Source organism: Otolemur garnettii, unplaced genomic scaffold (genome assembly GCF_000181295.1).
Source record: "Otolemur garnettii isolate 467f Iridium unplaced genomic scaffold, OtoGar3 scaffold00033, whole genome shotgun sequence".
Taxonomy (NCBI): domain Eukaryota; kingdom Metazoa; phylum Chordata; class Mammalia; order Primates; family Galagidae; genus Otolemur; species Otolemur garnettii.
In genome coordinates, this window is record NW_003852428.1 from 11,229,775 (window position 1) to 11,248,715 (window position 18,941).

Here is an 18,941-nt window from a genome sequence, read left to right on the forward strand (position 1 = left end):
CGTTCCCCAGTGCAGCGACTGGGGATGGCCAAGTGGGGAACCAACACCGTCTACTACAGAAGTCCAGAGGGAATTAACCTGGTAAATTAGCAAGTGATAAGTTTGGGCACACAGCATGAACCCTCTGCCGAGGTGTGCCTGTCAAACAGGATGATTTATTAGAAAGGAGCTTCTGGGTTTTTATTTTGCTTTAGGGTATTAACGTATTCCCTCAGCTTCAGCTTAGGGGAAAATTGGTTTCTAAGAAAGGCAGGTGTGCACTGCATAGGCTAAGGAGGTTCTCCTGGAAGTTTTCTATTTATTACTGGAAAAAAGAGACACAATTGGAAACAATTAACAGAAACTAGCTTATATAATACCAACATAGTCAGGAAAATGAATTCCCACAGCTATCATACATTGTTATTCTAAGGTTTTCTAAAATCATTCTTACACTTTAGTATTTTCCTGTGAATACATTCTGTTCCTAACGGTGCTTTGCAAAGGCTGTTCAGCTCTGTAAGTTTTCATTATGTCAGTCGGCTGTGTCCCATAAAGGACTGAATGAAAGAAAGGCAAAGAGTCAGAAGCCCCAGGGGTCTGCTGATGAGCCCTGCCTGAGCTTGTGCTGAGACCACTCTGACCCCGGGTTACATTCAGGGACCAGACCTGGAAAGTTATTCCTTGAAACTGAGGAATAACTTGACATGTCTTGTGAAATGCCTTGCTTCAGAGATTCCGAGGCACCCTTCACCTCTACCCCCACATTTTAGCATCTCTGAAATCGGAATATATCTTATAACCAGTGAGAATTTTTCTTTCCTGGTGGCATTTAATTAATAATGTTGTCTTACCATCGATAGTGTCAGATTCAGTGAAACACAATAGATTGTGTCCACTTTGTTATAACAGAGCATGCTTCTTCCCTACTAAGTATATTCAAAGATTGGTTTGAATTCTCTTGTTGTATCCAGCCTTTCCTCTTTCGAGCGCTCATCCTCCTTTTGTGTAGTTCAAATTAGCTTTAAGGAGCAGAGCAAGGTAGCGCTCGGCCCATGGCTGTGGAGAGGAAGGTGCACCCCCCTCTCCGGTCTAAACTGGCTGCTTTCTTTGAATGTGTGTTGCTGGGATGTAGATTCAGCCTATACATTCAATCAACTTTTAACCAAAACTTCTTAGAATTATTTCTGATGTTAATCTAAAATACTTGTTGAGTTTTTCCTATTACTTTAACCCCAACAGACAGGTATCTCCTTCACAAAAAGACACTTGAACTAAAGCTTACAGGGATGGGAATGAAAACCAATCACCTTTATCAAATTACAGTGAAATTTGCCCAATAAGCGGCTTAGTGTTTCTATGGAAACACAATTTGCTGAGTTTCATTTTAGAAACGTGACTCCCCAGAGATGAGATGCCATTTCTAATGCTGTTTGTGGGTTGTCTCTTCCCCCTTCCAGGCCTTGAACCGGGGCATCGCTGCGGTCAAAGAGGATGCGGTGGAAATGCTGGCCAGCTACGGGCTGGCATACTCCCTAATGAAGTTCTTCACGGGTCCCATGAGTGACTTCAAAAACGTGGGCCTGGTGTTTGTGAACAGCAAGAGAGACCGGACCAAAGCCGTCCTGTGCATGGTGGTGGCGGGGGCCATCGCTGCCGTCTTTCACACGCTGATAGGTAAGGCCTCTGACCGCCACCCAGGAATCTAGCTTTGGCAATTTCTTACTCCTTTTCAATGATTTAAATGTATTTATTGGGATCACTGATTCCTTGTGAAAATTTCAAGGAATGGAAAGAAGGGAGGTTGTGCTCCTCGCTTAAGGAAATAAAATGCGTTTTTCCTGGAAAGTTTTGTGTCTCTGATTCCTGAAGTCAGAGATGGAGTGATTTCACTAAGAGGTGATTATATCTAGGAATAGCCTTCAGTAGGGTCAAGAAAATAGCAGGTGCTTCTGTTAGATGTTCGTTATTGCACTGACTTACTGAATCTTAACAGTAAAAATGGAACAATAGTCATTTAGAATCAGTGCTCATCAGCAGTGAAAGAAATGGTAGTTTGTTTTAATAAATGAATTGTCCCAGGGCCTCATTCTATTATATTCAAAAGTCAAGGCTAAGTACTCTTGGTATAACATTATTTTCCTGGAACCACAGGAAAGCCATTTCATGCATGTAGTAACCAATCTGCAGTTCAACCAAGACCTTGGAAAAGTCCTTTCCTTCATGGTTCCGTTGCCACTTCCACTGCCTTCTTGGTGGTAACAAACCCCACGGGCCCCCAAGGGCATGATTTCATAACTTCTTGGCTTTCAAACAGCCTTGCCTACCTGGCATAAAAATTGAATGGCACACGTATTGAAGCCGGTTGCATAAAGCCCTGTGAATGACACTTCATAAACCTATTGTGTACCTTAAAATTGCTGCTGGTTACAGGAGAAGTATGATTGTCAGGGGTAAATAAAAGACGATTAACCCAAACTGTTTATAGTGGACTCTCCTGGTAGCTAATGTTTACTCACACAGTTACAAATCTAAAAATAAAGACGGAAAGGCCTTTGTGGTTTTCCTTTTAATGTGGCCTAGAATTTTCTGCTCACAACAGTGTGGAAGAGAGCGTGTCTAATGATGGGCCAAATCTTCAGCCAAAACATTGACACCGATCCTTTCACTTGTGCTCAGAGCTCCAGAGCAAGGGTTGAAGAGCAGATGCCTCTCACCCCCCTAATTTATGCCCTGAAGGCTAACTCTGAGTGAGTGTTTGCATATGCACCTGTGATTGAAGAAATTTCTGCAGCTAAATTTGACCTGGGCCATTTTTAAAGATGGTAGATGTACAGCATTTGAAAAAAATGCTATATGGCTTGAAAATAAGGAGCATTTCTAAATAGGTAAATAAGTTCCCTTTTGCTACTGGTCTTTTTACTGGGACTTCTAAATAAATCTCACATTCCCTATTTAGCCACGGGTGAATGAGACATAAGGACTAATAGCTAATTACCAGCTGTGAATAATTACGGAAGAGACAAGTTGAACTGTACTGTGTTACTGAAATTATCAGAAGAAAAATGTGGCCCTTGACATAAAAACAACGCCATTTTCCAAATAAATCTAAGTTTTTCAATGTTAAAATAGGATCATACGATTTTAAATTTAAACCAAAATGGCTGTAGGTCATAGATACATTGAATCATTTTATCACTTTTGGTATTTTTTATAATTATAGCATTTTTTTCTTCCACCAAACAAATGTTTTCCACAATTGCTAAGAAAGCACTTATCAGTTTCTTTTCAACACTTAAAACTCGAATTTTAATGACTTGCCTCTTTCTGATGTGTTGGCCTCACTTCAGTTTCCTGCCTAGCTCTTTTTTTTTTGAGACAGAGTCTTACTATCGCCCTGGGTGGAGTGCTCCGGCATCACAGCTCACAGCAACCTCCAACTCCTGGGCTTAAGCGATTCTTTTGCCTCAGCCTTCCAAGTAGCTGGGACTACAGGCGCCCACACAACGCCCAGCTATTTTTTATTGCGGTTGTTATTGTTGTGTAGCTGGACTGGGCCAGGTTGGAACCCACCAGCCTTGGCATATGTGGCTGGCACTGTAACCACTGTGCTACGGGCACCAAGCTCTTTAATCGCTGTCTTGCTTCTGCCTTCTGCCGAATCATGAGTCTTTGCTCACCTTCCTATCTTCTTCTGTTTTTAGTAAACTCCTCTATTTCCAGATCTTGCCTGTTCTGTTTCCCATAATCTTGACCACACGCTCCCCATGGGCCATTGCTCTCTCTTTATTCCCCACCTGTTCTTACCACCATTTTCCTACACTGCGGAACGTTTCCCTCCCAATGTCAGAAACGGTACCTACATTAGTTACTTAAACTCATTTTCACTTACTAGTAATGCCGAAAGCAGCTACTTACGTCTCTGCTACTTTTAACCATCAGCTCTTGGGTAACTCTGCTTTGTGAAAGGGGAACATTGTCATAGATAAAACCAAAAAGCAAGTATTCCAGAGACTTTTGACTCAGAAGCCGTTGTATGATCTCAGGCAGTCTTCCTAATTGCATTTGCTTGGGCCAATATGGAAATGAGCAGGTGTTCCCTGCCTGCGCAGCTCCTGAGTGAGGCCTGGAGTGAGTGCACATACAGAATCACCGTGCTTAATCACAGAGCAGGAATAAGAACCAGAGAAATTTAGGCTTCACTGAATTTCTCTCTATTTTTTTTTGTTCAGGAAAAGCTAGTCTAATTGCCTTCAACAGTTCTTTAGGTAATAGTTCCCCATCAGCTTCATGGATTTATTTCCTTTTCCCAAGTCCTTCTAATTTTTTGATGGCGTTTATACGAGTACATGTGAGAGCACAGAGCAGAAAGAGAATCTTTTGGGGGGCATTGACATAGTCCTCGTGGACTGGGTCATTTCCTAGCTGTCTCTGAAAGGATGAGTTGTGTTTCAGCACCATCATTTTTCCTTATCTTTGATACAGAGTGGAATCACAGATTTGACCCTGTGCTCTAAATTAACATTTTGCTGTAGCCATCTAAAATTATTCTGGCGTGATTTGTCTTAGATTTTTTTCTCCCAATCTGGATGAAGTTCAACACTTGATGCTGGTCAGCATTTACTAATAATTTGCCAATCCTTGGAGGAGGATCTTGCTCAGTTAGAAGGGATGTCAGCGTGAATGTCTCTGGTGCTGACACATCAGTTGCAGGCGCAGCTTCCTAGTTGCCCTGACCTCCCTGGGCATCACTCCCTGGTCATCTGGGATGGCTGAGAAGGCTCCAGGGTGGGAGCCCTGCAAGCGCCTTTGTATTGTGTTTGCCCCATGCAGGAAAGAACCTTTCACTAGGCCCTTTTGCTTACATTTATTGCAGTTAAGGAATTATTTTCCCTTGTGTTTCATATTTGTTTTTTCTAATTTCTTTTTCTTTTTGAACCCTACTGGTGAGCTTGGTGTTGTCCCATCTTTGAGACACTTGCACCTGGTCATGGATTTCCCCAGTGCAAGGCTGGGTTCCACCGACCACATGCAATGTTGGAGATTGTGAGGGAAAGATGGCTCCAGAGAACGTACTCAGCGACACCCCACACCACATGCGCCTTGTGCAGGGAGCCGAATGAGTAGACACTTGGGATTGTGTTGAATTGATAGACTTGGACTCCAGAAGGTCCACTGGCCCAAACGTTGCTGTCTGCTCTGTGCACGCCCAAAGCCTGGCTTTAGCTATGCAAATTGCAGGAGGCTGGAGAGTATCGGAAGTGTCGCTTTCTTAGCTTAACTGTCCCCACCAGGACTTCTGTCATGGACTCATCTGTGAGATGCCACTTATGAAAACTGCAGAGCACAGAGTTTGCTGCCACCACACCCTAATCAGGCCACAGTACGGGTGTTACCCTCTCCCTCCCTCTTAATGAATCTACAGAAGAGGAAAGCCTGCTGACCTTGTGTTTGGTTCCTTTTGGGTCCAAATTAATTTCACCTGCATGGAAATTAGTGTTGCCTGACCTCTACATTCATAAGGCTGTCCAAACCATTGCCGTGGGTTTTGGCTTTCGTTGTATGTTTATTCTCTGTGGTAACCCGTAGGCCTCTCCATGCTCTGAAGCAATCTGAACAATTGGCAGAACCCAGGGGAACAGAACCCCTGCAGGCCCCTGTGCCCCACAGGGAGCAGCTGGAGAAGTTTCTAGACTGCTTCTGTTCAGCCAGACTTCTCTTTTCAAACTTTTCCATTACTCATGGGTTATAAACGAGCTGTGTAAAGGGCAAATTGATTCAATTAGACATAATTTAAACCACCTAGGGCGCTAAGAGCGAACGGTTTCAGTGCAATCTCACAACTTACTGCTATGTAAAACACAAGCATTTAATTTTGTTTGCCAGGTTGTGGGCTGGTGGGCTGGCTCTTCTGGACGTGGCTGAGTTTGTGCCTCTGTGGTTAGCCGAGGGTCAGGAGGCAGCTCTGCCGACCTGGCAGACTCCATGGGGGCTGTCAACTGAGGGCAGGCTGGGCTGGGTGGCCTCTGCTGGGACAGCTGAGTTCCCCACCACCCAGTCTGTCACCCCTCCAACATAGGTAGCCTGCACTGCTTGAGGTGGCTGTGGCCGTACCTCAAGTGAGAGAATTCAGACGCACACACAGCTTCTGGAGGCCAAGATCTAGCTCACTGTCACTTCCACTGCCACTGCTGAGTGTGGGAGTCACAGCCAGCCCAGGGTAAAGGGCAGGAAAGGAGACCCCGACTTTAGACGGGAGGAGCTGAAAAATCACGTGACAGGCAGTGGGGCTGTAAGAAAGAGGGGAGAATTGGAGACATCTTTGCTATCATTCTACCCCAGTCACCTCTTCTGGATTATGAATGTGAGCGTTTATTCACTCAGCACCTACTGTGTGCAAACACTGGGCTAGCTCCTGGGTTTTCAGACGTGTAAGACGTGTTCCCTAGAAAGAAGAAACATCCTTCAGTACGTTATTATGAGCCACACTCTGCCAGGTACCAATGAGAGAATTTTTGTTCTTGTGCTAAAATTTCATATTTATTTTTTAAATGAATAAAAATAAATGAATATTTTTGAGACAGAGTCTCACTGTGTCGCCCTGAGTAGAATGCTGTGGCATCACAGCTCATAGCAACTTCAAACTCTTGGGCTTAAGCGATTCACTTGCCTCAGCCTCCCAAGTAGCTGGGACTATAGGTACCCACTACAACACCCGGCTATATTTTTGTTGTTGTTGCAGTTATCATTGCTGTTTAGCAGGCCCAGGTTGGGTTCGAACCCGCCAGCCCTGGTGTATGTGGCTGGCGCCCTAACCACTGAGCTATGGGTGCCGAGCCTTCATATTTACTTCAGTTACATCATATGTGGGTTTGTGTATCTCTTGAAGGCCTAGGCAATGTTACATTTCCCATCCTCTTATTTTCTGGACAAATGTTGCCTGGTACAGATTATAAGTGAGTTATTTATATGTCTGTGTCCCAGCCCTCCTGCAGGGAATTGTCCCCTTCATGGCTGTGCCTGATACACACAGGTCATTCCGTGCATATCTGTGGAGGTCATTTAAATATGTCCTGACAGCCATATGAACACCCACACTTGGGAAATAATACACTAGAAGCACAGGGGTGAAGTTACCTGCTCCCACGAAACACCTTAAAAGCAGGACACCGTGAATCAATAAATATATCTGTGAGATTTTTAAGCATTGAGAACTTGGAAAAATGAATTAAAATCAGAGATCTCAAATTTCCATCTTGGACATAAAAAATATGTGCATAGACTTGTTTTGATTAATATTACCTTTTCATGGTTTCATGGTTTGCAGCAAGTGCTACTAACTGCCAGATGACGGAGTGTGAGGGCCACTGCTTGCAGAAAGTGCTGGCTGGAGCCAGGGACCTGACGGCCCTTTCTGTTTCCCCTTATTAGGCAGACGCAAAGCTTCCACCTGTAAACAGGTCGAGCCTGTGCCTTCTTGCTTTTGCAGCATCATAAAATCTGTTTACATCTGTTCAGAAACCTTGTTTATTATTTTTTTTAATATATAATGTGCTTCTCTTTGTAAGGAATACAAGCCGTTTCAGAGTAGTCTAGGTAAGGCAGTTTATACAAGTTGAAGGTTACTAAATGTCGCTAAGGCAGCTGGCCTGGTCATTATGGGCTCTACGCAAAGCCCTTTAAACAAAGCTCCCTCTCCCTAAAAGCTCTGGCTGGAAATAGCGCAGGGGCACAGGAGGGAGGGATGGGGGTAGAGAGAGTCGGTAAAAACAGTCGCTGGGATTTTACACTCAACAGCTCCCCTGGTGGAAAAAAACCTCTGCAGTTAAAATCAGACTCTTACCACGGAGGGGAGGAGTGGAAGGAGAGAAGGACATGGAGAGAAAAAGCTTCTTCCCTTGGCCTCCAAATTTCTCCTTTAGTAGCTGAAAGAGGAAAAGACTAAAATGAAAAGAAGATTAAAAAATAAAAAGGCAAAAGCAGCTGGAGCTCCAGAGGTCCCAAAGTACTGTGGAACCAGGGAGGCAGGAAGAGCTCTGGGTACTAAAAAGGTGGGGGTGGGGGACACAAGCTGGCATCGTGGGACAGCTGGGCAGGGCCCATCCTGAGGAGAAAGGAGTGTTTATTCCACTCACCCTGCATAAAGGCACTGTCTTTGATGTTTTTGTTAAAATAGTTTAGTATTTAGTAAGTAGTTCAGTTCATAGGGGGTTGTCAGCCTAAAGAGAGGAATCAAGGCAAAGTCTATAAAGAGTTAGGGCTGGTTGCTCACACCTGCAGTCCCAGCTGCTTGGGAGGCTGAGGCAAGAGGATCATTCGAGCCCCAGAAGTTCAAGGCTGCAATGAGCTATAATCACATCGCTGTTCTTCAGCCTGAAAGATAGAGCAAGATCTTGTCTCTTAAAAAAATAAAACATTAAAAAATAAAGTAAACTTCTTTGAGCCAAAGTTGAGGACAGCTGCCTGGGACACAGTTCCAAGTGTGTTGGCCTTGGGGAGTGCTCAGTTCAGCCTTTGTTACAAGCAGGTTTTTAAAGACAAAGGGACAAGGAGTGAGCTGACACAGGAATTCTCACTGGTGTAGGGAAAGTAGCACACACCTGGTGGCTTGAGCAACAGACATTTATGGTCCCAGTTCTGGAGGCTGGAGGTCAGCATGTTGGTGGGTTGGGTCCCCCAGAGGCTGTGAGGTAACCTGACCTGTGTCCTGCCCCCTCCTCTGGGGTTTGCCCAGCCAGTAGAACTTCACCGGCTCCCTGCCTTCCATCTCTGCCTGGCGCTCTCCCTGGGTGCATCTACCTCTGAATTTCTCCTTTTTGTAAGGGCATCAGTCTTATTGATGGAAGTCCTCCCTACTCCGGTGTGATCTCATGTCAGCTAACTATATCTGCGATGACCTTTTTAGCCAGATAATGTCTGAATTTTGAGGGTACATAATTTGGCTTATAACGCCCGCCTTCTAGATCTTTGACCAAATCACAGTAGCCAGCTTTAGCCACCGCAGTCAAGTCTGCTCAGCCGGTATTTTATATGGACTGTAACCTTTAGCAGGGGATTTAAGCTTGTAAACTATTCATAGCCAGCCCCATGCGCTTGCCCTTGGCTTCGGGTTGCTCTGCTCACCCGGCCTGGCTGCATTGAGCCTTGCAGGTGCTGGAGCTGGGGGGAGGGTGGCAGCATGGGCAGGGGCCACACTGTTTCCTGGTACGTCTCTGCACAGTGAACATTTATCCAGTTAATGAAAACTAATGTGCAGATAGCAGCAGCAACAATAAACTTTGAGACTAAATGTCCACAGTTCAGATTCAGCACCCCAAGTAAACCCTTTTTATGATTAAGTGACATCTTTCTCTGGCTTTGTTTCAGCCAGCTTAGTGTGTGTCTAAATGCAGTTCTTACCTTGCTGCAAAGCACCCCAGAGCTCCCTCCCTGCCCTCCCAGCTCAGGCCACCTCTAATCCACTTTTCATGTCCCTGCGGCTTCTGATCCAAAGAGCAGGGACATCACAGCTGCCTCCTCCCTTGCACACTCCCTGCCGTAACTAAGCCTGTCTCACCTGTCTTTCTTTCTCTGCCACGGGACACCTCTCCTGGCTCCTTTCTTCTGCTGCCTCATTGGCTCTGATGGCCCCACCACCTCCACACTTGGCACCTCTGCTCACCAGGCAGGTGGCCTTCCACTTGTCCAGCTCTGCCCCTCCTGGGAGGACTGGGAGCTTTCCTCCTGCACGTGCCACCTCCCAGCCAACCTTGCTGTCTGGGAGTGAGTCATCCCAGCCTCCTACCCCTGGAAATTTCTCACATGTACCTCCACCCCTCACTGGAATTCCCATTTGTGCCTTTGCGATCCTGATTTCATCCTCAAGCCCTCACTTCATCCAGCATTCTCATAATTCAAGACTGCTCCTGACAAAGGATGGACAGTTGTTTCTTTCTACCAGTTTACGGTTATAAGTTGTGCCCCAGGCTTTGGGATGTTGAGGGTTGTGAGATTCCTGTGCTGGAGCTCCATGCTGACTTCAGAGCAGCTTCTGTAGCCAAGTACACTGACAGCCTCGGTCAGGAGAGAAGGAAGGCGGCAGGAACCCCACCGTTAGAGCACTCGGCAAACACCATGAAAACACTGGAATCAGTATTTTTATATATAATAGAAACCTAGATCAGTGAGGTGGAAATTAGCTCAGCGTTTTTTTTATATCTGTCGGGATACCTGGCTGTGCAGTGGGAAGACCTTTCTCTGTCTCCCCTGCACCTGTTGGGCGTGCGCTTCCATCCAGCCCCCGCCGGCTGGGTTCCTACCATGTTCCAGACACACGGTGCTGACAAATCCTGGCGTCAGAACAACTTCAAAAGCAACCCCCGCCCCATGTCTTTCTCTACTGTGCAGGACTATGCCCAACTCTCTTTCCCTCAAATAAAAGGACTGGCAAGTATAGAAAAGTAAGCTTCAAAAATTGTATTAAAGAGAAGCGTTAATATCCAGAAATTTTCTCGTAGGACATAATTAAGAATACGTGTAAACATTTCGCTTCGGACCTATCCATTCAGCATTCTTTTGTATCAAAATGGTGGAAACGGCTTAAATGTACAACAATAGGAGCCAAAGGAAGCTGATGCTAAGTGAACCCACAAAAAGGAACTCCATGAATTAGAATGTAGAGGCCTACCCTGGGAAGATTTTCATACCAAAGAGCCTATGTAGATAGGATTTCATTTTTATGTTAAAACATACACCATACAGAACTTGGTGATTAGAACACAGAGTATCCATCGGGACCCCCCTAGGTAGAGGGGTGAGAGCATAGAAGATTTTCTTCTTTTTTTTTTTTTTTTTGAAGATGACATTTTTGTTTTACTAGATGATTTTTCTTCCATTTGCTATCTAAATTTTCTGGGTTTTCTATAAGAAATTAATGTTACATTTGAAATTGTTTTTGAGTTTTGAAACATGAGGCATGTGAAGATGTCTTCTCTGAGCGTCTCCCGTGTGTTCTGACCCTCCGCAGCGTACAGTGACTTAGGCTACTACATCATCAACAAGCTGCACCACGTGGACGAGTCGGTGGGCAACAAGACCAGAAGGGCCTTCCTCTATCTCGCCGCCTTCCCCTTCATGGATGCGATGGTGAGTCGGCCTTTTTGTTCTAACAGGGGTAAAGTAGTCATAACACAACCTTCACCATTTCTGTGTTTGCCGTCCAGTGTAATGAAGTCCATTTATGTTGCCGTGTAATCAGTCTTCAGAGCTCATTTTGTCTCGCAAAACTGAGACTCTACTGTACTCTTTTACCAGTAACTCCCCTCCTCCCCTCCCCACACCTCTGGCCGCCTCCCAGGTAAGCGGATGTCTGTGTTGAGGGAGGCAGCAGCCCCGAGCCCTTGCAGGAACGAGGGAAGTAGACCTATGCAGGGTTCATCTTCGCCAGTGTTGGCGTAAGACTCGGCTCGCCTGTAGATAGACGTCATGGAATCCCTGACAGCTCTCTCCTGGTTTGCACGGTAGCCTTCAACGTTAAACTCGGAGTTGGAATGAAAGTTCTGGTTCGTTGTTGTGGCATCACTTTGGGTGGGAGAATCGGGCCATCTGAACACTTGGACCTGGATCTTTTTTGTCCTGCTTGTTGCTGGGTGTATATACGCTGGGAGCTGATACAGTTGACTCGGAAAGAGGCAAAGAGGTTACAGTCCTCAGCACCAGCTCCCCTACGGCACCTAAACTCATGCCCAGGGAGAACCACAGGAGTGACGATCTTCCCGTCCCCAGAGAGCGGAAGCCCGACTGCCTGACAGAGCCCATGCTCTCTCTCATCTCCTTCCTCCCATCCGTGTGTGCAGAGGGAATCTGAACACAGAAGAATTACAGCTGTGCAGAGAATTCCAGGAACTCGGGACTGTTAATAAAAGTGATCGCAGACTCTTCAGTAACCAGTAGTCTGTGTCCCTTTGGCTGTATTTATTGGCCACGAGAGATTTTCTACAACGCAGCATGACACAGAACGTTTGTGACCACTACCCTCCCCTCCATGTTTCTTATATAAATTCCCCCCGAAGACCCTAATAAACAGTAAGGACTGCTGATAAAACCACAGAATGGACATCTATAAAGAGCCCGCCATCTCCTCCCCGCCCTCAGCCCAGCCCCACCCGCTGGCGCTGGCGGCAGGGCCCTGATGTTTGTGCTGGAGACAATGTTTGAGAGCCACAAAGTTTATCACCCATTTTTATCGCCATCTCACCAGGTGGCTTTCGGACAACAAAGGCAGCCCACAGTTCTCTGTTAGCAAATGTTATCTGCAGTTTGCATTGCTTATCACATTGTCACCTGGGCACTGCTGAGCCCGAGGTGGGGAGTGGCTGCTGCTGTGCAAAGTCTAGACAGGCCCTAGGGGACAGACCCTGCTCATCTGGTCGTGGGCCGCTCAAGGGCCACTTTGATTCTGTCAGTCCAAATTGGCCTTGAAGAGGATGATGCTTAAGCAGATCCTACCATGAACTTGAAATCTCCCCCAAACCAGCTGTCCTGGGGGTCGGGGTGGGGCTCTTCATTCTCTGCTCCCTTCATAGGACCTTCTTCTTAATTTCCCTCAAAGACACAAAGTGTCACATCCCATTCGGTCCAACGCTGAAGACAAGAAAATAGTAGGGACACTAATTTGTCCAGGAGAAGCTGTCCTGCCTGGAGTGACTCAGCACCAAATTAGAGCCCCCATTATGACACATGATCCTCTGAGGACAAGCCATGGATTCGTGACACAGACCGCTCGGAGAGGGGGACCACATGCAGTCACTCATTCTACTTAAAAATCTAATGTGGAGAAACTAGCCACAGACTAAGCTACAGTAATTTTACCAACCAAAGACTTACTGAAACTCTGCTATGCCAAGGTTTGGGGGGATATAAAGGGTATTTCAGGAATGCCTGACATATCATTATGACCAGAAGTAATAGAATCCTGAAAGCAGATCTCACGCCAAATTCTTTCCTCTCCGGCAGGCATGGACCCATGCTGGCATTCTCTTGAAACACAAATACAGTTTCCTGGTGGGATGTGCCTCAATCTCAGATGTCATAGCTCAGGTAAGTCTGGTCTGTGTGTCAATCAGCCTGACTCAGGGTCCCCTTCTGGTGCATGTAACTGGTGGTGTTTTGTGTCTGTTCACTGGGCGGTACCTCCCGCGTTCAGCTGGTTTCAGCAACACCATCACATCCGATAGAGACCTAATAAATGAATGAGAAAAGAAAACTCCCTGTAATAAAAGTAGGTGTAATCTTGCTGGAATAAAGGTTGTAAGAATTTAAATGTAATACTGAGATTTTTGACCTTTAAAGAGTATGCGGACTATGAAGTCATTCCTAGTCCATTTTGGGGTGGTCACAGGGTCGCTGTACACTGGGTGAGTGCCCTCTGCATGCCGGCAAGTTGCAGCCTGTCTCTCTGTTCTAGAGAGAGTGCTCTTAGCAATTGTTCCTAAATCTGGTTTCTTATGTGGTTGCCATGCAGAGCTGCTATTCCTAGGCCATTTCTCCACATTCAAAAAGATCCAGGAAGTCAGGTCACTTGTCTTTCCCCACAGTCTGACCTGGTCCCCTCCCTGTAGGGTCCAGTTCTCTGGGGTCTGGCATCCAGCCCTGGCTTTCTGTCTCATCTTTCCTTCTTCCACCACGGATACCACACAAAACATTTTAGTGGAAAATTAGGTTTAATTCCTAGAATTTAGAAAGAAAACTAAGTTCCTACAATAAGGGATTTGATTGAGAATGATTTCTTCCTAGAAGAGGAAGTTAGACTATGATCTTTTAAGCTCCCTTCCAATTTTTCCTTTCTGTTTTATGAACATGTCTATGCATTTTACCCCGAGTGCACATCTTCTACCGCTGACCTATGAGCAGCTCCCTGAAGACCCAAGAATTAAATTTCCACGAGTCGCATTTACTCCATGGATCCTTATTCACAGTAATTTAAGTCCATTTCTGTAACACTGTGCACGCGCGTGTGTGTATGTGTCTGTACACCAGCTAACATCATTCTTTAATATACCTTTGTTAATTTTCTTGTAGTTAGTAGAGAGTTTTGTCTCAGTCTTACACTCACCATCCTCGGAGAAATGAACTGAACTGCCTCACATTAATCACTTAGTAGTAGATTAAGGAAGCACGTCTGATTTCAAACATTAGCATCAGCAAAATCCAGTGAGCATTTGTGAGCTCACATTTTAGATGTGTATTTATTTAAAGGTGAGAAAAAAAGAAAAGACGCTCTTAACTTTGCCTAAAATAAATATAGTAAGCATCCTAGGACAGAGGGGAGAAACGTATATGAAGTCAGACAATTACGTTCCAGAACTCATCCTAGAAAAAGTATTACCTACCTCATCAATGAATATCACTACAGTCACCTTCGAAGTCATCCTCTGGGCCATCTGGTGACCATAGTGATATTCAGCGATCAGGTAGGTAGGGCTTTTTCTGGGATGAGTTCTCCTACTTAATTGTCTGACCTCATATATCTATAAATACTTTGCCACCACACCTGCAGACATTTTCCTTCTCAATTTTAAACCTGATCCCTGGTCTTTGCCTGTTGAGGGAGGGCTCCAAGTTCAGAATAAACAGATCTGGTTAGCAGGAGCAGGAGAGCTGAGTTCACCTGCCATCTGGCGTCAGGCTGTTCCTGGTAGATTAGTTGTTTTCAACCTTTCTGTTTGAGTTCCTACCAGTTTCGTTGGAGGAATGAGCTCTCTTTTTGTTTTTAAGCCTTTTACCCCCAAGCCTCCTCACAGTCCCTGGAAGCATATGTGAGTTGCCTAATTTGGTAGTGAGTAAATAGATATTAATACAGAACGCCGTGAAATGCCATCTCGGTGTAAACGACAAGTTCTCACCCATGATAAAATAGAAATCATTTATAATGCCTTGAATTTCAATGGCAGTTTTCTCTTTTTTTAAATTTTACTAAACTAATTGACTTTACATAGTTCACGTTGTAATACCCAAAAAAGCTCTTGGTTAGGTTCAAACATGCAATGATTCCCCGTTCCACCATTATTGTAGTACTTAGATATTCCAGTCCTTCATCTTGTCAAGGGATGTGGGGAAAAAAATATTACTATTTTTGCTTTATTTCGTGGCCTTCTAGATGTTCTTAGTCTGCTCACCATCACAATGAGAATTTTCTCGAGGCTGTTTATCCTCCCTGGGTTCTCTCATCCTCTGACCCCTCTGCTGTCATCAGCCCGTGGCTTTTGAGGTCGGATGACATCCCAAAGATGATGAGATCACAATCTGTAAATTCCCTCATCTCCTGTCATCTTTTCATCTCAGCCTTCCAACAAAATCCTAGTCCTAACCAACCCTGAGTCATGCATATTCCTCCACCTACACCCAGGAGCAAAAGCTTCTGCACAGTTACCCAAGGGGGCAAACTGAGCAAGCCACAAACACATAGCCTGGCCCTCACCTCCGCTGATGCTGCAGGAGCTGCTTCAGAGCACCTCTCCCCACACCGTACAATAAATTGAAGCAACCAGATTCTTTTTTTTTTAATTTTTAAACTTTTATTTTTTTAAAGCAACCAGATTCTTTACATTCCTGCCCCCAAACCCCCAAACCCGTGGGTCATCCCTATTTCCCCTCCTTCTAGGAGGAGGTATTCCTCCTGTGGCCATGTCCCCTCCCTGTCTGTCCCTCGGATCCTGGCCTGTCCTGCCTTCTCAGGAGCCTGATTCCTTCTTGTCCCCCTATTTCTCTTACCATGTAGACAAACTCAAATACCTTCCATCTTGACATACCAACAAGCTTTCTCTGGATCCCAAGAAGATTTGTACTGATCATTCTCTCTCCACCCTTCATTGCTTCCTAACCAAACTGCTTGGAAGGATGGTTTCTACTCACTGTCTCCATTTTTTCACTTCCCTTTTACTGTTTTCTACTTGAGGTGACTTCCACCCAGATGGTTCTTAGTAATGACCTTCGTGTCAGTAAACCCAGTGAGCAATGTTAGTTACCTTCACTCTGTGGCCTACTCCCGGGTGAAATGCTCCTTCCCTGCTGGCCCTCACACCCTGTAGTCCGTTTTGTCCAGTTCCTGAAGAATCATTCTCCTCTGCTGACTTGTGCATGTCAAGGTTCCCCAGAGTCTTTCCCTCTCCTCATTCTCTGATCACTTGTGAAGAATCTAACTCATGCACTTGGTTTATCCCACCAGTGACATGATTTGTGATCCCCAGATAAATACCCGTGGCCCGGTGCTGTCTTGCAGGCTCCAGAAGTCTCTCCAAGCATCCCTGTGACATTTCGCTCAGACCCTTCCAAGGCACCTTAAGCCTGACTCTCGTCTTCTGTGTCAAGTGCTTCATTTTTGAGCTCCCCGATGGCTCTACCATCCGGTCACAAAGCCAGCAATGACGCTAGAAGAATCTCCCTTCATCCCTAAACTATTTAGGTTTTAATCCTAGGTATTTCTGTAATCTGCCCACTCTGCCATCCCTGTGGCCCACCCTGTCCCCTCCCATCCGTTGCCATCCTGCTCCCATCTCCCCCCATCTACTGTTGGGGAAGCTGCCTCTCCCCAACCGTCTCTCCCCAACCACCCACTGCAGTCACTTTCCACAGTGAAATTCTGGCGGCCACCACTACCCCCCCCCACAGGACACCCCTGTCCTCTCACGGTACTCTGCAGCGGACACTCCCTGGCTTCAGCCTCTGGGTAACATTCTGGCCTCTTCCATTGGGCTGTCAGTTACCATGGAACAGAGTCTGGGACGGTCTCATGTATCACTGAATTCCAGTACCTTGTCCAGAGTCAGCACACACCTACCTCACCGCTGAGATAGTAGGTTCCTTCAAGAAATAAATCAAGATTCGGAATCTTAGTTCTGGACTGAAAGGTCACAAGTGTTACTGTAAATTGATGAACAACACAGTCCCCGTGGTCCAGAATCAGTGTTGCAGCCCCAGCTATCCACCTGGGAGACGCAGGGAGACTGACGCTTTCTGCATCTGGCCCTGGGGACACTCCCGGCTGGACCCACCCACACTGCCTTGTTTTCTCCACACTCACCCTGCTCATGCCTGTGCCTCCCACTTCCCTCTTGTCCAGACCCCTCCCCGGTCCTGCTCGCCAGGCCTGTGTCTTGTGGAGCCTTCCTGGACTTGGTGGAGACTTTGTCCAGTGTTCATCTTCAAGGACAGCATTCAATTTCACACAGCTACGCTGTGTCTAGACGTCACCTCAGTTTACACTGTAGGTGCTGTAGAAGTGAAGTGCGTCCCTTTGCGTCTGGCCGTTAATACATTATGGTTGGTCCACTTGGAAGCAGCACACGTGGAGAACGTCACAGGCATCCTCATTTCCATCACTGAACCCCACGTATCTGTGGCAAGTGTGAGCGTGAGCTGAGTGTGAGCATGTGTGTGTATGAGTGCACATGCATGTGAGCATGGGAATATGAGCATGTGAATATGTGAATGTGAACATGAGCACGTGAGTGTGAACATGCATGTAAGCATATGAGTGGGAGACTGAGTGCTGCCCAGGCTCGGGTCTGCTTTTGGGTAGTGCCTGTGCTCCTGGCTGCCTGGTTGTGTCCACATAGCACCTCTGAAGTCTGTGACAAGGTGACAGCCAGGGCACACATGTCAGTCTATGCTATAAGCCAGGCGTCCTCAAACTATAGCCTGCAGGCCACATGTGGCCCACCTAGGACATTTATAGGGCCCACCGGATGTTTTTGCTGCTGCTGCCTGTCCTGCTTAGCAGCTGACTCGTCCCGGGGCCCACAGTCTGGCCCTCCAACACTCTGAGGGACAGTGAACTGGCCCCCTGTTTAAAAAGTTTTGAGGACCCCTGCTATAAGCAAACCGCCTCTGGCCTCTAATACCTTTGTCTCATTCAGAAGTTTCTCTCCATCACCCTGCTCCGGTGGGCTCCCTGTGGCAATGGAATGTACCAACATGATAAATCATGCTCATTCTCCGGCTTAGTTTGCAACTTCCCACCACCACTGATTCTCAGTAATGCAGTGGTTAGGGTAATCCTTTGGTCAGGATCATTAGTGGCATCATATTTTATATGCCTATTTTTCCATGAATATTTGGCTATTAATGTTGATGTAGCTCAGAATTACTCTCACCTCCCCAAGTTACCCAACTTTCGTGGGTCTTCTGCGTGAGTAGATCCCAGGAGGACTCTGGACAAAGGCTGGCTTGAGTCTCTGATTTCTGCAGGACAGGGAGGCTAACCCACTGTGAGATTTGCTTGAGAGATTGTACCATTGGATAAAGATTGACACTTCGTTATAATGACAATTATTCCTGACTCTGGTTATTTCAACCTACTCTACTTTTATAAGTTTATATTTTAAACTTGAACGTAGGTTATTTTATAATATAGTAGAACCTCTGGAAGTTGACCACACAAGGCACCGTTACAAACTGGTCAACATACAGAGGTGTTCAACATAAGGAACTGGGCCCACTGGACTGGTGTGTACCTGTGGTGCGTGTCCGGTCTCTGCAAACTGGGTCACCGTAAGGAGGTGGTCAGCCGTGGAGGCTCTACGGTAACCCCTGCTGGTGTGCTGCTACTGCAGCGTTTTAGCGACTCCCCTCCTATAAATGTTAATATCCACTTTCCTCTTTATCGATCACTCCTGTTTTTTCCTCTGTGGAAGGTAACTTACGCTGTGCCCATACCCCAGTGTCCAACCTCGAGAGAGAAGAGCTCTGACTACACCTGGGACTGGGGGCTGGGAGGCCAGAGTTTCCAGATAATTCTTTTCTTTAAGCAGTAGTCTTAATCAGGCATGAAGTTGCTTTCAGATAATCTCTGTGTGGACATAACAAAACGATGAACATGTTAAACGTTAAGTCATTGCCCGAGTTTCCGCCCCCACTGCATCAAAGTTGCGTTTTCACCAGGGTGGGCCTGCACGTGTGCTGATGGGTGCCCTTGGCCGCCGTCT

The 18,941-nt window shown here is 46.1% G+C and overlaps 1 protein-coding gene across 1 annotated transcript in view; it reads left to right on the forward strand.

The window, feature by feature from the left end:
• The window catches only part of ANKH (ANKH inorganic pyrophosphate transport regulator), a 136,846-nt gene that overhangs the window by 83,259 nt on the left and 34,646 nt on the right, over nucleotides 1-18,941 (forward strand). The window contains exons 2-4 of the mRNA XM_003789542.3: nucleotides 1,440-1,656; nucleotides 10,985-11,103; nucleotides 12,973-13,056. Of these exons, the coding sequence (XP_003789590.1) occupies nucleotides 1,440-1,656; nucleotides 10,985-11,103; nucleotides 12,973-13,056 (420 nt within the window). The remainder of the gene's footprint in view (nucleotides 1-1,439; nucleotides 1,657-10,984; nucleotides 11,104-12,972; nucleotides 13,057-18,941) is intronic.